Below are 16499 nucleotides of genomic sequence, written 5' to 3'. Positions count from 1 at the left end.
GTTCGCCTTAGTCTGCAGGTGGGAGATGAGAGCCTGGGGTAAGCCCGCCTTCACCAGCCAGTCCTTACGGTTTGGGAAGACTGGAACCCCTAACCTCTGCAGATGAGCTGTAACCACCGCCATCACCTTGGTGAACACCCAAGGCGCGCTGGTAAGGCCAAAGGGGAGCACGGTGAACTAAAAGTGCACGTAGCTTTCCGTAAACCGCATATATCGCCAATGGGAAGGCAGGACGGGAATATGAAAACCAGCGTCCTTCAAGTCCAACGCTACCATCCACTCTCCTGGACCCATGTCAGACAGGATCTGAGCCAACATGAGCATTTTGAATTAATCCTTCTTGAGGAAGAGATTGAGAGTTCGGAGATCGAGGATAGGGTGAATGCCTTTGTCCTTTTTGGGAATCAGAAAGTAGCAGAAATAACAACCACAGCTCCGGAACACTCTCTATGGTTCCCTTGGCCAAGAGAGCGGTGACCTCCTTGCGGAGAAGGGATAGATGATCCTTCATCAAGCAATCGTGGGATGGTGGCATGGGGGGTAGTCTCGAAGGGGAGGGCATAGCCCCTTTGGACAATCTGCAAACCCTCACCTGTTTGATGTTATGAACTGGTAGTTGGGCAGGTGATGGCGAATTCTTGTGCCAACTGGGTGCCCATGGTGGTAAAGGGGCAGACTAGCAGGGAGGGTGGCAGACTGGCCAGACCACAGGCCACCTGACTCACGAGGTCTATGGATACCACACCCTCAGCCACAAGGAGGCTGGGGAGCCTGCACGGTGCGGTGGCTGGGCTGGAATTGGCGTAGCTGAAGCCCCTTCTATACAGCAGAGAGGCCTAAGGACCTAGCCATAGCACGAGAATTCTTAAAGTGCTCAAGTGACATATCTTTTTTTTCTCCGAAGAGACGGGTGCCATCAAAGGGCATGTTTATAAGGGAAGCTTGAACCTCCCCAAAAATCCAGTCGTCCTCAGCCAGGCATGGTGCCTAAGGGCCACTGTCTTGGAAATCAGTCTGCCTAGCGAGTTGGTCGTGTCAAGCCTGCATCGAATACTGAACTTTGCAGCGTCTCTCCCACTGGTGACATCTAGGGAGAGTACAGCCCGGGCCTTCTCCGGGCCCTGTATAAGCCCTTGCGCAACCATATCCCACAAAGTGTGGAAATAACGGCACAAAAGGCATGCAGTGTCCACTAACCACATCACCAGGCTGGCGGAAGAAAACATCTTCCTCCCAAATAAATTCAGCATCTTAGATTCCCTAACTAGGGGAGCAATAGGGAAGCGTATTAGTATTAGCGTATTAGTAAGTGGAGGCTTGGGTCCCCAGGTGCAGGCGATGGTGGCGAGCAATTGTCCTATTCAGAGGAGCCGCCCCAGTGTTGGGTTTGGACCAGGTACCCAACAGGATGTCAGTGAGGGCTTCATTAAATGGGAGTAAGGGTTCTGACGTGGAGGCTCACGTTGCAGCACCTCTGTCAAAAGAATAGTCTTGACTGCCACTGTGGGTAGCTGAAGGTCAAGGACCTCAGCCGCCCTCCGCACCACCACTGCGTAAGAAGCTCCCTCCTCCATAGCCACGGTAGGGAGAGAAAGCAGACCAGCATCTGGAGACATATCCAGGCCATTGGCCTCACCCAGGTCATCACACCAGTCCACACTCTGTTTTACGTCATAGGGCTGGTATTCTAAAGGGTCCAGTGACCCTTCCCAGTCTTCCCAGAGGCCTGGCTGATAAGAATAAGTATCAGGCTCCAATCTAGGAGGCAAGGTTCCTGCCGGCTTAGGGCAACCCTACTCCGGCTCCATGTCTGAGTCGGGGATGACAATGAGGATGGTGCCGCCGGGAGCATCGGGACTGGTGCCGAGGGAGGTCGAGATGGCGGCATGATCAGCATCAGTCCAGAACCAGGAATGGATCCCTGGGACCCCACCGGAGCCAGGGCTGGAGCCGCCAGTGCAAAACCTGATGAGTCCCCTTCCAACCCTGCGAGACCCGAAGGCATGTCTCTGAGGTCAGGCCGCCCAAATATGAGGGACATGGCCTCATATAATTACTTCAGTTGGGCGGGGGTCGCTCCAACCTTCTGAAATTCATGAAGGTACAGTCGGCCCAGGCACAGGTTCCAGGAAATGAGGCCTAGTATGCTGAAGCTCCCTCGTCTCGTCAGCTGACAGACAAGGAGAAGTCGAAGAGTGCTTTGACTTTTTGCTCTTCTTTTTATGCCTCCTACTGGTGTGGTCTGAGGTCTTTGAATGGGACAAGGAGGGCTTCAGGAATGACCATGGGACCTTCCCCTCGACCAGGATCTCGACTTCTGCGCAGTTGCAGGCTCGGCTGCTAGCAGCTAAGCAGCTTTAAGGACCTGTGGCCGCGTGGGCAGTTGCGAGGGTGTGAGGGAACAAAACGCAAGGAAGTGGAGTAAGCGGTCTTTATTATACACATATAGTAGTAGTATGATCCAGAGTTCTCATATGGAAGTTATAGGCCAACGTTCAGTCAGGTTGTTTTGAAGATAAAGGAAGAGAAAACAAAATAAAAAATAAAAAAACAAAGGAAAGAGAAATCCTCTCCTTGGGTCAGAGCCGGGCTGTCAGGGTCTTCTGGTTTTCTCCCTTGTTTTCGCTCTTGATGCCGTCGGGTAGGGAAGGAAAGGAAAAACAAAAGAGGATGGGGTCAGTGTCTTGGCCTTATCTCTTTCTGTTGAGGGTTCGTGCTACTGTCACCAAAGGAAAGGATGTGTGTCAGGGGTAAGGTGGGCATTGGGATTTTACGCACAACACACCTGTGTACAATAACTCCCCAGACCTCCCCACCACCCCCACCAGAACAATCCCTGAAGAGGTACTCGCCTCAGGCCACGACCCCTTTCCACGGCCGTGGCGTCAGGACCCGAGGCGTCTTCTCCCTTCTCTAGCCCGCCGGGTATGCTCGCTGTGCACAATATCCTTCTGGCGTCCCGCTGCGCTGGTCCCTTCGTGCCTCCTTCGTCCCTCTCCTCAGTCTGCTCCGTACGCACATCCCGCTCTTCTCCTCCGCCGTTGTTCTCCGCTGCCTCTCTCCGCTCCGCTCTTGACTCCCGTTCCTCTCCTTCTGTATTGCTGTCGTTCGCCACCTTGTTCCGCTCCGCATTCAACTCCTGCTCTTCCTCTCCTCCGATGCTATGGCACACGGTCCCTCCTCCTCTCGTCGAATTTGGGCACTTCACTTCCGTATGCGTCACTGGCCCCTCCCTCCCGGCCTGATCCGCCACTAGACCGCTGCTTATTTCCAGTAAGGGCGGTTTTGGCACGTCCTGTCCCCACTTCCGGTCCGCCGTGTTCAGGTCCAAATTACAGGACCACTCCCTCAAAACCTTCAGGGCAATAGACCGGCAATCAGAGCATGACCTGGTGTCATGGTCACGCTCCAGGCACCACAGACAGACACGGTTCCGGTCCGTCACCGACATCAGGATATGACAGGTGGCACAGGGCTTAAAGAACAAGTTACTTACCTTCGGTAACGATATATCTGTAAGAAACATTAGTTAGTTAGATTCCTCACCTTAGAATATCCCCAGGCGTCAGGCTGGATCCGGAAAGATTTTTAGTCAGCAATACCCTTGCACATCGCTAGGTGTCGTCTGCGGCTCCGCGTCCGTCATCGGCGTCGTGATCGCCGGGATGACGTCGTCGGACTACTTAGAGGCCGCCCTCGCGCGCTGACGTCAGTTCTTGTACATAGCTTTCCGCGTCAGGAACGCAGAGCCATGCAAGAGACCGACACTGGTGCCAAAAATTCTAGGGCCCTGAAAGGGATGACCTCAACCCTAGATATCGGTTCGCAGAACGGGGAGGATGGGTGGGGCAGTGAGGAATCTAACTAACTAATGTTTCTTACAGATATATCGTTACCGAAGGTAAGTAACTTGTTCATCTGAAAGAAACACGTTAGTTAGATTCCTCACCTTAGAATAGATACCCCAGCAATACCAACCCGGTGGTGGGTCTGCGAACCAAGATCACACCAGAAAGTTCTGGAGAACAGAACAGCCAAAGAAGCCGTCTCTCTGGACTTGGCTGTCCAGGCAATAATGTTTGGCAAACGTGTGCAGCGAGGCCCATGTTGTTGCCTGACAAATGTCCTGCAAGGGGACTCCCAGGGCAGTGGTCACCGCTGTGGCCCGAGTGGAATGGGCCCTCAGCCCTACAGGAGGTTCCTTTTTAGCTAAGGAATAACAGGCCTTGATACACAAAATGACCCACCGAGAGATGGCTCGCTTGTGCACCGCCCGCCCCTTCTTAGCGCCCACGTAGCCAACAAAGAGTTGGTCGCCCACCCGGACCTGGTTGGTGCGGTCAAGATAGAAGGACAGCGCCCGTTTTGGGTCCAGACGGTGGAGCCTCTCTTCCTCTTTCGAGGGATGCGGAGGCGGAAAGAAGGTGGGCAGTGTAACAGACTGTCCGATGTGAAAGGCAGTTACCACCTTAGGGAGAAAGGAAGGACGAGTCCTAAGAACAACTTTGTCCGGATGGACAGAAAGGAAAGGAGGCTAAGAAGAGAGAGCCTGGAGCTCCCTCACCCTTCTAGCAGAGGTGATGGCAACCAGGAAAGCAGTCTTAAGAGTCAGAAGACGAAGGGGACAATTATGAAGTGGCTCAAAGGGAGCGCACATCAGATAGGTCAATACTAGATTCAAATCCCACTGAGGCATTACGAAAGGGACAGGAGGAAACATTTGAGTAATGCCCTTAAAGAATCGAGAAACAACAGGGGATTTGAAAAGAGAAGGCTGATCAGGAAGGCGTAAGAAAGCAGAAATAGCAGAAAGATATCCCTTGAGGGTGCCCAGACCAGAGCCCTGCTGGGCCAGGGAAAGAAGAAAGAGGAGAACCTCAGAAAGAGGGGCGGAAAGGGAATCCACAGCCTTTGTTGTGCACCATGCCACAAATTTATTCCACCTGCAGGCGTTTACCGATTTTGCGGAGGGACGCCTGGCTGCCAGAATAACATTACAGACTTCAGGAGGCAAGTCAAATGGCACCAACTGCCGCCGTTAAATCTCCACGCATGGAGGTGGAGGCTGAACAGGTTCGGGTGGAGGACCGTCCCGTGCTGCTGCGACAGAAGGTCCTCCTGAAGAGGCAGTCAGATCGGGGGATCGAGCGATATACTGAGTAGCTCGGGATACCAGTATCTTCGTGCCCAATCCGGAGCCACCAGGATGACTTGGGCCCGGTCGCGCCTGATCTTCTTCAGCACTCTGGGCAGAAGTGGTATAGGCGGAATGGCGTGCAACAGACCGCAACTCCACTCGCGACGAAAAGCGTCTCCGAGCGAGTGCCGCCTTGGAAACTCCAACGAGCAGAACTGCTGACATTACGCGTTTTCTTCGGTGGCGAATAGATCTAACCAAGGTTCTCCCCACTGCCGAAAGAGGCCTTGCGCCACGTCCGAGTTTAGACGCCATTCGTGATCCATCATTCACCGGCGGCTGAGTTTGTCTGCTCTGGCGTTCAGAGAGCCCGCCAGATGTTGAACCACCAGGGTGATGCCCTGATGTTCCAGCCATGTCCAGAGGCGCAGAGCCTCCTAACAAAGGGTCCACGACCCCACCCCGCCCTGTTTGTTGCACTACCACATGGCAGTGGTGTTGCCCGTGAACACCTGCACTACACTTCCCTGGACAGAGGGAAGGAATGCCTTCAGTGCAAGCCGGATCGCCCTTAGCTCCAGAAGGTGGATATGGAGCCGGGACCCCGCGATGACCAGAGGCCTCTGATCCCCGCCTCTCCCATGTGGCCCCCCCCCATCCCAGGAGGGACGCATCCATCACTACTACATGCTCGGTTGGGGTAGGGAGAGGGATCTGCCACTGACCCAATCGCGGTCCGTGAGCCACCACTGCAACTGTCTTGCAGTGCCCTCCGAGATCAAGACATGGTCGGACAGGTTGCCCCGATGCTGGGCCCACTGAAACTTCAGGTCCCACTGCAGAGCCCGCATCCGCCATCTGGCGTGATGCACCACCAGGATGCAGGAGGCCATCAGACCCAGAAGCCGCAGCACCAACCTGACCGAAACCCGGGATAGAGGCCGAAAGATGGGAATCAGAGCCTGAATATCCCGGACCCGCTGTTCCGGAGGATAGACCCGGAACTGCGCCGAGTCCAGAACCGCTCCAATGAAAAGGAGCTTCTGGGAGGGACTCAGATGCGACTTCGGCACATTGATGGAAAACCCCAGCAAATGCAGGAGATCGGCCGTAGTCTGGAGGTGGGAGACGACTGCCTGGGGTGAGTCCGCCTTCAACAACCAGTCGTCGAGATAGGGGAAGACTGGAACCCCTAATCTGCGCAGATGAGCTGCTACCACCGCCATCACTTTCGTGAACACCCGGGGGGCACTGGTGAGGCCGAAGGGGAGCACGGTAAACTGAAAATGCTCGTGGCCTACCGTGAACCGCAGGTAAAGCCGGTGGGCCGGCAGGACGGGGATGTGGAAATAAGCGTCCTGCAAATCCAACGCTACCATCCAGTCTCCAGGGTCTAGGGCAGCCAGAACCTGAGCTAAGGTGAGCATCTTGAACTTCTCCTTCCGCAGGAAGACGTTGACGCTCCTGAGGTCCAAGATAGGGCGTAGGTCCCCTTTGCCCTTCTTGGGAACCAGAAAGTAGTGGGAATAACAACCCCGACCTAGTTCTGCGCCAGGAACACGCTCGATGGCCCCCTTGGCCAAGAGGGCCATAACTTCCTCCCGCAGAAGGTTCAAGTGATCCCCGACATGCGGTGGCACTGCGGTGGCATGGCTGGAGGAGTCACCTCGAAGGGGAGGGAGTAGCCCCTTCGGACGATTTGCAGCACCTACCTGTCCGATGTGATGGTACGCCAGTGGAGCAGGTGATGGCGAACTCTGCCTCCCACTGGCGTGGAATGGGCCTGAAAGCTCGGACTAGGAGGGCTTTGAGGCGGATACTGCTGGGGTAGATGTGGACGGACCGGCTCGTTGTCCCCCTGCTCTGCCTCGGCGGAATCCACGTCTGCGACCGCGTTGAAGCTGGTTCTGCGGCCTGTGGCTAGCCGGACGTGAGGGGGTGCCCCTTCCTTGGCCACGAAAGGGGCGAAAAGCAGAAGTTTGCGGGCGCGGGCCTAGAGGCCCAAGGACTTGGCCGTAGCCCTCGAGTACTTAAAGCGCTCCAGCGCACTATCCGCTTTGTCGCCAAAAAGGCGACTGCCATCGAAGGGCATGTCCATGAGGGAACTCTGGACATCCCGGAGAAGTTCGTGGACCTCAGCTAGGCGTGGCGACGAATCGCCACCGTGGTCGCCATTGCCCTGCCTAGCGAGTCCGTTGTGTCCAGTCCACATCGGATTGCATGCCGTGCCACATCCCGCCCCTCGGCAAGAGCCTGGGCGAGCCGTGTCCGGGCCTCCTCCGGACACTGGGGCAGCACGTCCTCCACCGTATCCCACAGGGAGTGGGAGTAACGGTCCAAAAGGTACGTGGTGGTGCCGGGCCACGTTCCGGTCCACAGGAGTAACTGTGGAGGGCTTGGACCAGGTGCCCTTCAGAACGTCAATGAGTGCTTCATTGAACTGCAGTAGAGGCTCCGAGGAGCTTGCTGACGGTTGAAGCACTTCGGTGAGGAGATTCGTCCTCACGGCCACAGCAGGCAGCTCCAGCCCAAGGGCTTCGGCCGCCTTGCGCAGCACCACAGAAAATGTAGCACCTTCCTCCGAAGCCACGGTCGGAGGAGAGATGAAGCCAGTGTCAGGGGAGGTGTCAAGACCACTGGCATCCCCCATTTCGTCTGCCCAGTCCTGAGATAACTGGCCCTGCTGTGCCAGAGGGTCCTCAGACCCCTCCCAGTCATCACCGTCATCGGATTCCTGGTATACAGATGGAAGGATCGGAGCTGGGCGGAAGATGAATCAGTCACCATCGGCGTCGGATGTGGCGCCGCTCCGACGCCGGGCCCGGACCGGGACTAAACCGGGGAACGGCATCGTCCGAAGGCGGCACCGGAGGGGTCGGAGCCGGCGGAGGGGTCGTGAGGTCGACTGGCGCCGACAGGTCATCCCGGCCTGGATCCCCCGGGGGCCTGCGTCGGGACTGGAGTCGACGACGTCACCGGGGCCGGAGCCGCCGGCTCGCTAGGCCTCCCATTCGAGCCTGCGGGGCCCAAAGGCATGCCGGCAGGCGTCGTCGGCGGAGTCAGGCTCCTCATGGCCATGAGGAAGTCCCTGAACTCTGCCAGAGTCGCGCCAGACCCAGGGACCGGAGGGTATGGGGTCGGACGGGACTCCTGCAGCTCCGACGGCGCCGCGCGGGTGGTTCCACCCGAACCCTCAGCCGAGTCGCGCGACCGGCGAGGGGAGCCAGAAGAGCGATGTCGCCTCTTCGACTTCTTGCTGTGCTTCGACTTACCGGAGTGCGAAGACTTTGACCCCGACGAGCGGTGATGGCTGCGGCTCCGCGACCGGTCCCTCAACCTCCTCCTCGACCGGGACCTTGAGCGGCATGGAGCCGACTGCCGAAACTCGAGCAGCTTGCGGGACCGCTCCCGCCTAGCCTTCGAAGTCAAGGCCAGGCAGTCAAGGCATGACTCGGCATCGTGGTCGGCCCCAAGGCAATAGAGGCACCGGTGGTGGAGATCCGTTACCAACATCAGTCAGTGACAGGTGTCACAAGCTTTGAAGCCAGGCATCCCTATCGGCACCAGAGTCGAGGTCGACGAAGAATGGAACCAAAAGAGTTCAAAAAGTTTAGTCAAAAAATGACTAAAAGGGTATGCTCTTCCCGGATCGGCGCTTACTGGCGCAGAAAAAAGAAGAACTGACGTCAGCACGCGAGGGCGGCGTCTAAGTACTCCGACAACGTCATTCCGGCGATCACGACGCCAATGACGGACGCGGAGCCGCAGACGATGCCTAGCGACGCGCAAGGGTATTCCTGACGAAAAATCTTTCCGGATCCAGCCTGACACCTGGGGATATTCTATGGTGAGGAATCTAACTAACGTGTTTCTTTCAGATAGTCAAGGACAGATACCCAGAGTAGAAGTTCAGGACCCCCTATGAGCTGGAGGTATAGACAGTAACTCAGATTTTAGATTTATTGAGTTTCACAGACATTTCCTGTTTGATGCATTTTGAAATTGTCTGGAACCCACTTATAATGTCTTTGGTCATAGTATTTACATCTAAACAGGCCTTGACCTCCTCTTTGCAATTGGTAATAACCTTCCTTGTGAAAGTATCAGGGTTCAGCTTATCCCATTTTAGGGCATATCCATTTTGCCTAGATATATTGAGGTTTCCCATAAATGTAGATGTATGATCTATTATATTTCTCTTAGACCTAATGGAGATGCTCAAAGGGAAATGGTCACTCACCGATATGCCATGTGTGACAAAATCTTTGACTCTAGTAGCATACCTGCTTGACATCAAAATAAAATCTATTGTTGATGATTTCACCTGCCCATTATAGGTGGGATTAAAAGGCACGGGGTTGGGACATAACATATTGGCAAAGCCCAAATCTGTATCAAACATAATTTCATTTAGAATGCCCCGGATTTATTTTGTGCGAAGTGCTGAAAGGGATGGTTCTTATCCCACAAATATTACAAATAAAATCACCCCCCCATAGGATGCACACTTCTCTGGTTGATGCAGCCTGAATGTTCTGTACAATGGTGTTAATAGATCTCACTACCTCCTCAAATCTACTGGTAGGAATATTGTTGTAAAAGTTAACCACCAGCAGACAAAGTATCCTGTCTATGTGAAGCGACATGATCTGATAGTAAACATCGCTACCAATTAGAACAGACTTTTCCAAGTTCAGGAGATTCGACACATAAAGACATAATCCCCCCTTAGCACTCCCATAAACTGATGGAGTAGCAGGGGTATGAAAAGTTCTAAAACCATTTAAATGTATAGGTTCGCAAATCCAGGTCTCTTGGACAGCTAATACATCGAACTCCTTAACAAAATCAATCCAGGTATGATCTATCACCTTAGCATTAAGCCCGGCCACATTCCAAAAACATAGCTTATGACAATTACTTCTGTCATCTCTCTCTGAGATTATAGGCGCTCCAACAGTGGGATGTGGGGACTGTTCATGCGATGGATTAGCAAATATTTCTCTGTTGGTGGGACTAAAAGTTCCCACTCCCTCCACCGCATCCTCTTTATTACCATGAATCAGTTCAGTGCTAGCCCTATTTAAGTCTTCTATGTTGTTAACAAACTGGGGTTCAAGAGACCTTTCAGGGCTAAAACTGATGGGAATAGGCAGAGAGGCATGGTTCCTAGGTATATGTGTGGTTAGTCAATCTACCTCTTCTAAATTATGAAGAGCCTCAAATCTATTATAAACCTGAACGTTAAACTGTTTGTGGTTTGCTGGATAGGGGGTTGAATATACCATTGGATGGAGATCACATATTGGTTGATAAAAGTAGCCCAAGGGGAGGATGTTTATGCTGGCTTGTGTTATAGCCTGCTCACTACCTCCAGACAGAATCATTTGCACAAACCGAGGATTGGCGAATGTAAGAACCACACAGTCACCACTTAACCTTTTTTGTCCACGTCCTACCCAGCTTACCCTTCTCACCATCTTAAATTCTGCGAATAATTTCTCGGAGTGGCCTAGCTTTGTGCCTAGCCAACCTAAACTTTTATTTCTCAATGACACCCAGGATTCTTCAGTCCCCTGTGGGAGTGTCGGTACATTAGCTAAAATCACAGTATAGGGAGTAGCTGCTGGTGGGAGGTCCAGTATGCTAGCTTTATGGGGAGTTGCCTGGTTAGCCCGATTTAGATGCACTCCAGAGTTGCCCTTGTCCGCAACTACCAGAGGTTGTGGGCCATGGCCAAATCTTTTTAATGGTGAATACCTTTGATAGGGATTTGGCACGCCAGAGCTCTGACAATTAAAACGGGGTGGTGATACAAGCGTATGGGGTATTGGCAAGGGATCAGACTGCGGGGCTATCGCTTGTCATGCCATTACCTACAGAGGCCCTCTTAGCCATAGTGCCCCCTGATACGGCACAGCTCTTTAAGGGCCCGCATCATCAGGGGACTCCGTTCGCTTAGACATTGAAGATACTAAGACGTCTAGCTTAGTGACAATGGTAGACATAAATTCTCTAATAAACTTATCTAGAGACTCCAGTGTGAGTTTCACAGATTCTAATTCCCGGTTCAAGGAATTTACACTTTCCACTTCTGAAATACCCCTGGTCTTAAGATTAGTTTTTGATTGAATCTCTACTTTCTTAGCTGATGTTTTGGAAGATTTACGACTAGGATTTGATGCCCCAGGGACAGAATTCTTAGAAGGGATAACAATAGCTGTTGCATTCCTTGGGCGTTTGTCTGGGGGCTGAGTCACACTATCCTGCTCACAACCCAAGATATGATCAGAAATATCCAGAATGCACCCATTTACTTTACCTTCATTTCTTATTGGGCTTGTGAGAGGGGATGGTACAGTGGGCAGACATAATAGCGGGCCTACTACTGTGGCTTCCGCCTCTTTCTCACCCTCTGTACTTAGTTTTTCTATATTAATAACTTCCTCAACTGAGCTAATTTGCTTTTCTATAGCCCCCATCGCTCCAGTCAAATAATTTAACAGGGTCTGCCTGGGGCCTTCCACCCTACTAGTCTTAGATATACCCTGATCATTCCTTTTCCCCATTTCAAGGAAATTAAATGGGACTCAGCACAAAAAAAATTTGAGGTGCAGAAGTCAATAAAACGCAAATATACACGTTACGCCTCCCTCCCAGACAAAGCAGCTCAGTGCTTACAACTTCCAAATTTTGCTACTGCTGGGATTCACCGGGCTAATGTCCATGAAAACAGTCTTGGCACATGCATAAACCAACAAATATACGTAAAGTTTTGATAGTTTCTTACTGCACCGAAAGGCCAAGAAATGTGACCCTGCCCGTGCGCCGTTCGCGCGCTTCCCACGTTGCGTAACTGGGTTCGTCTAAAATAGAATACTGCATGGACCGGGCAGAAAGTGTGGCATGCCGGTAGCCCAGGCAGGGGCTCTCAGTAAAGTGCAGGGTGCAAAGCAGCAGAATAGGTCCATTACGGAGCGGTCTCCCACCTTCCTTGACCGGCTCCGCCGCAAGTAGAATACTGCAGGGACCGGACAGAAAGCGCGGCGTGCCGGTAGCCCAGGTAGGGGCTCTCAGTAAAGTGCAGGGTGCAAAGCAGCAGAATAGGTCCGTTACGGAGCGGTCTCCCGTTAAAAGTAATTACCTAATTAATTATATGTTCACTAAACATGATCTACTTGCAATGATTTGCCATTCAAGAGCAGCACCTTTCTCTGGCAAGATATCAAGCAATATTCAACAGCGAAATGTACAATCTAATTAGGAATTATAGTTTGAATGTATTCTGGCCTTCTCACTCCCCTCTTGAATTTTAGACTACTATTTTTAAGGACGATGAAGTATTAGTCATTTCAGCCAGATGTGAAGTAGAAATAATCTGACTCATAGATTAAAGCATAATACTTAATCTGAGAAATGAGGTCAGAACTTGGTTGGACCTGGGACAATGCTTCAGAGGGTGCAGGCAGAGAAGGGTACCATTCAGGCGCGGATGTGGGTGGATAGAATTTCTTCACTGTGGTAAATTGCTTCAAGGTCCAGCATCGGGTGCAGATCCTCTGCCAATGCATCGCTCCACTGCTTTTCAGCATTCAAAGTCAGTAGGTGTGGAACCTCCGGTCACTGGCCAACGACAATGGACAGTAACTCAGATAGATGGTACAATTGTCACTGCCCAGATAGTCCACCGAACAGTCACAAGAAATATCTTGTGGATTAAAAAGGTAACAAGTGTCCCTGAAAACAGAGGATGAGGGGCCAGACGGAATGCACAACAATATTATTCCGCCAATACCGACTGGGATGGCAGTGAACTGGCGAGTGGCATGACAGGATGGAGAGTACTCTCAAGCGACTGATCTTGAACATTTTCCAGGAGACTATCAGGCAAGGCAGGGACCCAGAAACATGTGCCGGAGTCAGAAGTATGGTCTTCCGCCAAACCCTGCACCCAACAAAAAGTTACAAGACTTCCTGTGCCAGATGCAGTATCCCTAAAGGCTATCCGTTCTGAACACTATAAAGAATGGGAGGGATCTAGAGAGCCATCGGTCTCTATTTTCTAGGTCGCACCTCATGACGTCACTCTCTGGGAGGGCGGGGCCCGAGGAGATAAATAAGGGGAGTATGGTAGCATGTGGCCTTCGCCGACACAGAGAGCAAAGGTGCGTATTAAATTATTGCAGTGCATCGCCGCAATGTGCTAGGCCTCACCTTTGGGCCCTGGTGCCACTTTGCAGTCTTGCCTCTTAGTTTTATGATAGTGAATTGGGGACTAATGCTTCCTACGCTTAATCCAGCTGTGTTTCACAAAGTAGTTTTGATGGTAGCTTCTTTCCTAGAAAGGGTACAGTCATTAAATTACACCATGTTGCGTTATGACAATTTCCTCATTAGGTTGTCCTTGCACAACATCTGTGAGTTGCCTAGATTTTTCCTGAGTCATATCATGCAGAAAGGTCAGGCAGTGTTAAAGGGATTTCTGGATCCCATGGGTCAGATGTATGACTGTTTTTTGCGGTCGCAAACGGAGATCGGCCAGTTTGCGACCGCAGAAAAGGGTCCTGGCATGTACAAACGCTATTCTGCGATTCACTGACTCGCAAAATAGCGTTTGTGACTCTGAATATTGATGAGGCATGCAATTTATGACCCCATTGGGAATCGCAAACAGTGTATGAGACACTGTTTTACATTGCATTCAGAGTCGCAAATTGCGAGTCTCAATTTGCGACTTGCTAAATGCAAGCGTCCTACATCTGGCCCTGAGACACTGTTGTACATTCACTTTTGTGAGTCGCAAATTGGGAGTCGCAATTCGACGCAATTTGCCAATCGCAAAAGTGAATGGTAGTACATTGGGCCCCATAGGCCTTCCTCCACAATTCTAGCACACCACTATGGTCGAGGCTGTATTGGTATGTGGGCATGCTGCGATAAATTCCTAAGATTCACATATACAGGGACCTTGAACTTGACAAGAGTTGGACAGTACTTTGACCTTTGTGTATCAGGTATGATAAAAAAAAATCATTATACTTCGGCAGGTTAAACATGCTGCAATTTACAGTGAGAAAAATGCCTGACAATTACCTGGACATGTGGATTTTGGTACAGTAAGCACCAAAGTCCTTATATTGTGCCCAATTTTAGAAGGAAAATTCGTAATAGGTGCTTTTAATTTCTTCCGATAAATAACATACTGAATAAGATCATTACGGGTGTGATAAATATCACAACTAACACTAGGCCACTAGTAAGGAGGGCCTAAGTTAATTATATGGTTTAATTTTTGTTACAAGGATATTATGAGATACTTCAAAAGCTCCCTGTTAAGTCTATTCACAGCATGGTTTTTCACTCAGCATTAAAAAAGTGCTTTTGTGTAATCTTACGTGTGCCATTGTCTGTTGTAAAAGCTTCCGAGCATGGAGTTCCTGCCCCTGACCCATGGAAACACAACGCGTTTCAATCTTCAATCGCTTTCCAAGAGCAATTATGGAATCTGTAGGATCTGAGCCCATGGAAAGAAAGCAGATTAGGGGTGTGCGTGGGTTAGATTCCTCCCATGTCTTCTCCAAATCTAGGATAACTCCTTCTGCATACTTGCCACCCATTGAATCCATTATGTATTTACGGGCCTAGTAGAAAAAGACAAAACACAATTATTGTATGGTATATCTTGTTTTCATTCGGCATCCATGAATGAACAAGGATTTATCATGTGTTTTGCCTACAAATCGTCTTGGAACATAACTCAATACCAAAAATTACAGTGTGAGAAGCAGAACTTTATAGAAATACATAAATCACAGAGAAGTAAACAAAGTCAATGAAATAGTCAGCTTTTTGTTAAAAGAACCATAATAAAAAAAACAACAACATTCATGGGCCACTTAAAATCGAAGGTTTGCCATTTCATTTTCCCTGCTCTCCAGCTTTGTGTTTATGGCACTTGGGAAGAACTTAAACTAGGTTTATGCAAGGAGGGTACTCGGCAGATGGGACGGAGAGCACACCTAGGCTCTGTATCACCGGTTTCCTCGGTCTGGAATATCTTCATAGCATTTACACCTCCACAGTGTAGCTTAGTGTATACATTTTGTTGGGTTGTAGGTTTTGTGGCTTGTATGTGAGAACACAAGGAGAGAATGCTTATGGAGAGCCTGAGCTGAGTCACTGAGTGGTGTCATCCATCGACCACTGGATGTTTGAAGCCTTAGAGAAATTGAATGTGGGTTTAAAACTGAAAGGAGATATTCATCTTTCTTATGAAAAGGCCATCCCAAATTCCCAGAGCAGAGTTAATTGAATTTTAATCATGAGAAAATTGTTTGGTTCACCACCTCTCACTTTGGTGAGGCAATGTAGAAGTGAGAAGGGTTTTGTCTATCACAAGATGTGGGTACAGAGATGGGCATACCAAGCATGGATTCAACATGTCTCGGGCTGAATGACTGGCTATGGTGTGACTTTTGTCCCATGGGCACTTGTGACCAAATACAGCTGAGCTAAGCATGCTTTGCACTGACTGTTGTCCTCCATATTGCAGTTTTAAAAGACAAAAACTATCAAACGCATGACAGCTGAGCACACAAATTATAAAAATTGTGTAGGAAAGGGTCCCTTTTTGCATGGTTAACACCCACTTTTTGCCTGACATCTGATTCAATCTGACATGATGTGCCCTGGGTCCCTGCCAACCAGGTTCCCTGGGCCTGCGTTTTTCCCAAAGCTGTATCTTTGTACCCACAATTGGCACATCTCTGGTCACAGGCAAGCCCTTTGTAAAAGGTACCATGGGTACAAAGTGCACTGCGACAAGGGAAGCCTCTAAGGGCTGCAGCACCAATTGTGTCATTACTTGGACAAGGGTTCGATTAGGTAACGGCTCACGGCTATCAAGAAGAATAGATACATCTCAGGGTCTAAAGCAAGGATGCGTATTAGCACCGTATTTATTTAATTAATTTTAATCTGACCTTATGGAATAACTGGACAACGAGTTGGCTCACTCACCGAAATTGGCTAACAAACAAATTTCAAATTTACTGTATACCGACGATGTTATATTGCTCAGCCAAACAAAGATAGGGTTATAAATAAAATAATCAATGTATTCAATTAAGAACAAGATGGTAATAAATGAAACAAAAACAAAAGTAATGGAAGTCTGCAATAGGGCATTGAGCCACAGTAAACATAAATGGTACTTACAAAGTCGGCAGCTAGAACAAGTGAAATATTACAAATATTTGGGCATATGGTTTGACGAGAAGGGTTCATTTTCACAACACAAAACAGATCTGATGAAAAGAAGTAATTGTTTGATTACATAGCTCTTTGGGTGGACCAACTTATC

The 16499-nt window shown here is 50.3% G+C and overlaps 1 protein-coding gene across 1 annotated transcript in view; it reads right to left on the bottom strand.

Moving 5' to 3' along the window:
* The window catches only part of DNAH5 (dynein axonemal heavy chain 5), a 5853083-nt gene that overhangs the window by 600005 nt on the left and 5236579 nt on the right, over nucleotides 1-16499 (bottom strand). Inside the window, exon 71 of the mRNA XM_085606747.1 lies at nucleotides 14533-14778. Coding sequence (XP_085462873.1) covers nucleotides 14533-14778 — 246 coding nt within the window. The remainder of the gene's footprint in view (nucleotides 1-14532; nucleotides 14779-16499) is intronic.

The sequence above is a fragment of the Triturus cristatus genome, chromosome 5_2 (assembly GCF_964204655.1).
Source record: "Triturus cristatus chromosome 5_2, aTriCri1.1, whole genome shotgun sequence".
NCBI classification, from domain to species: domain Eukaryota; kingdom Metazoa; phylum Chordata; class Amphibia; order Caudata; family Salamandridae; genus Triturus; species Triturus cristatus.
Note: the sequence above shows the minus strand (reverse complement) of the source record. Positions and strands in the feature narration are given on the sequence as shown.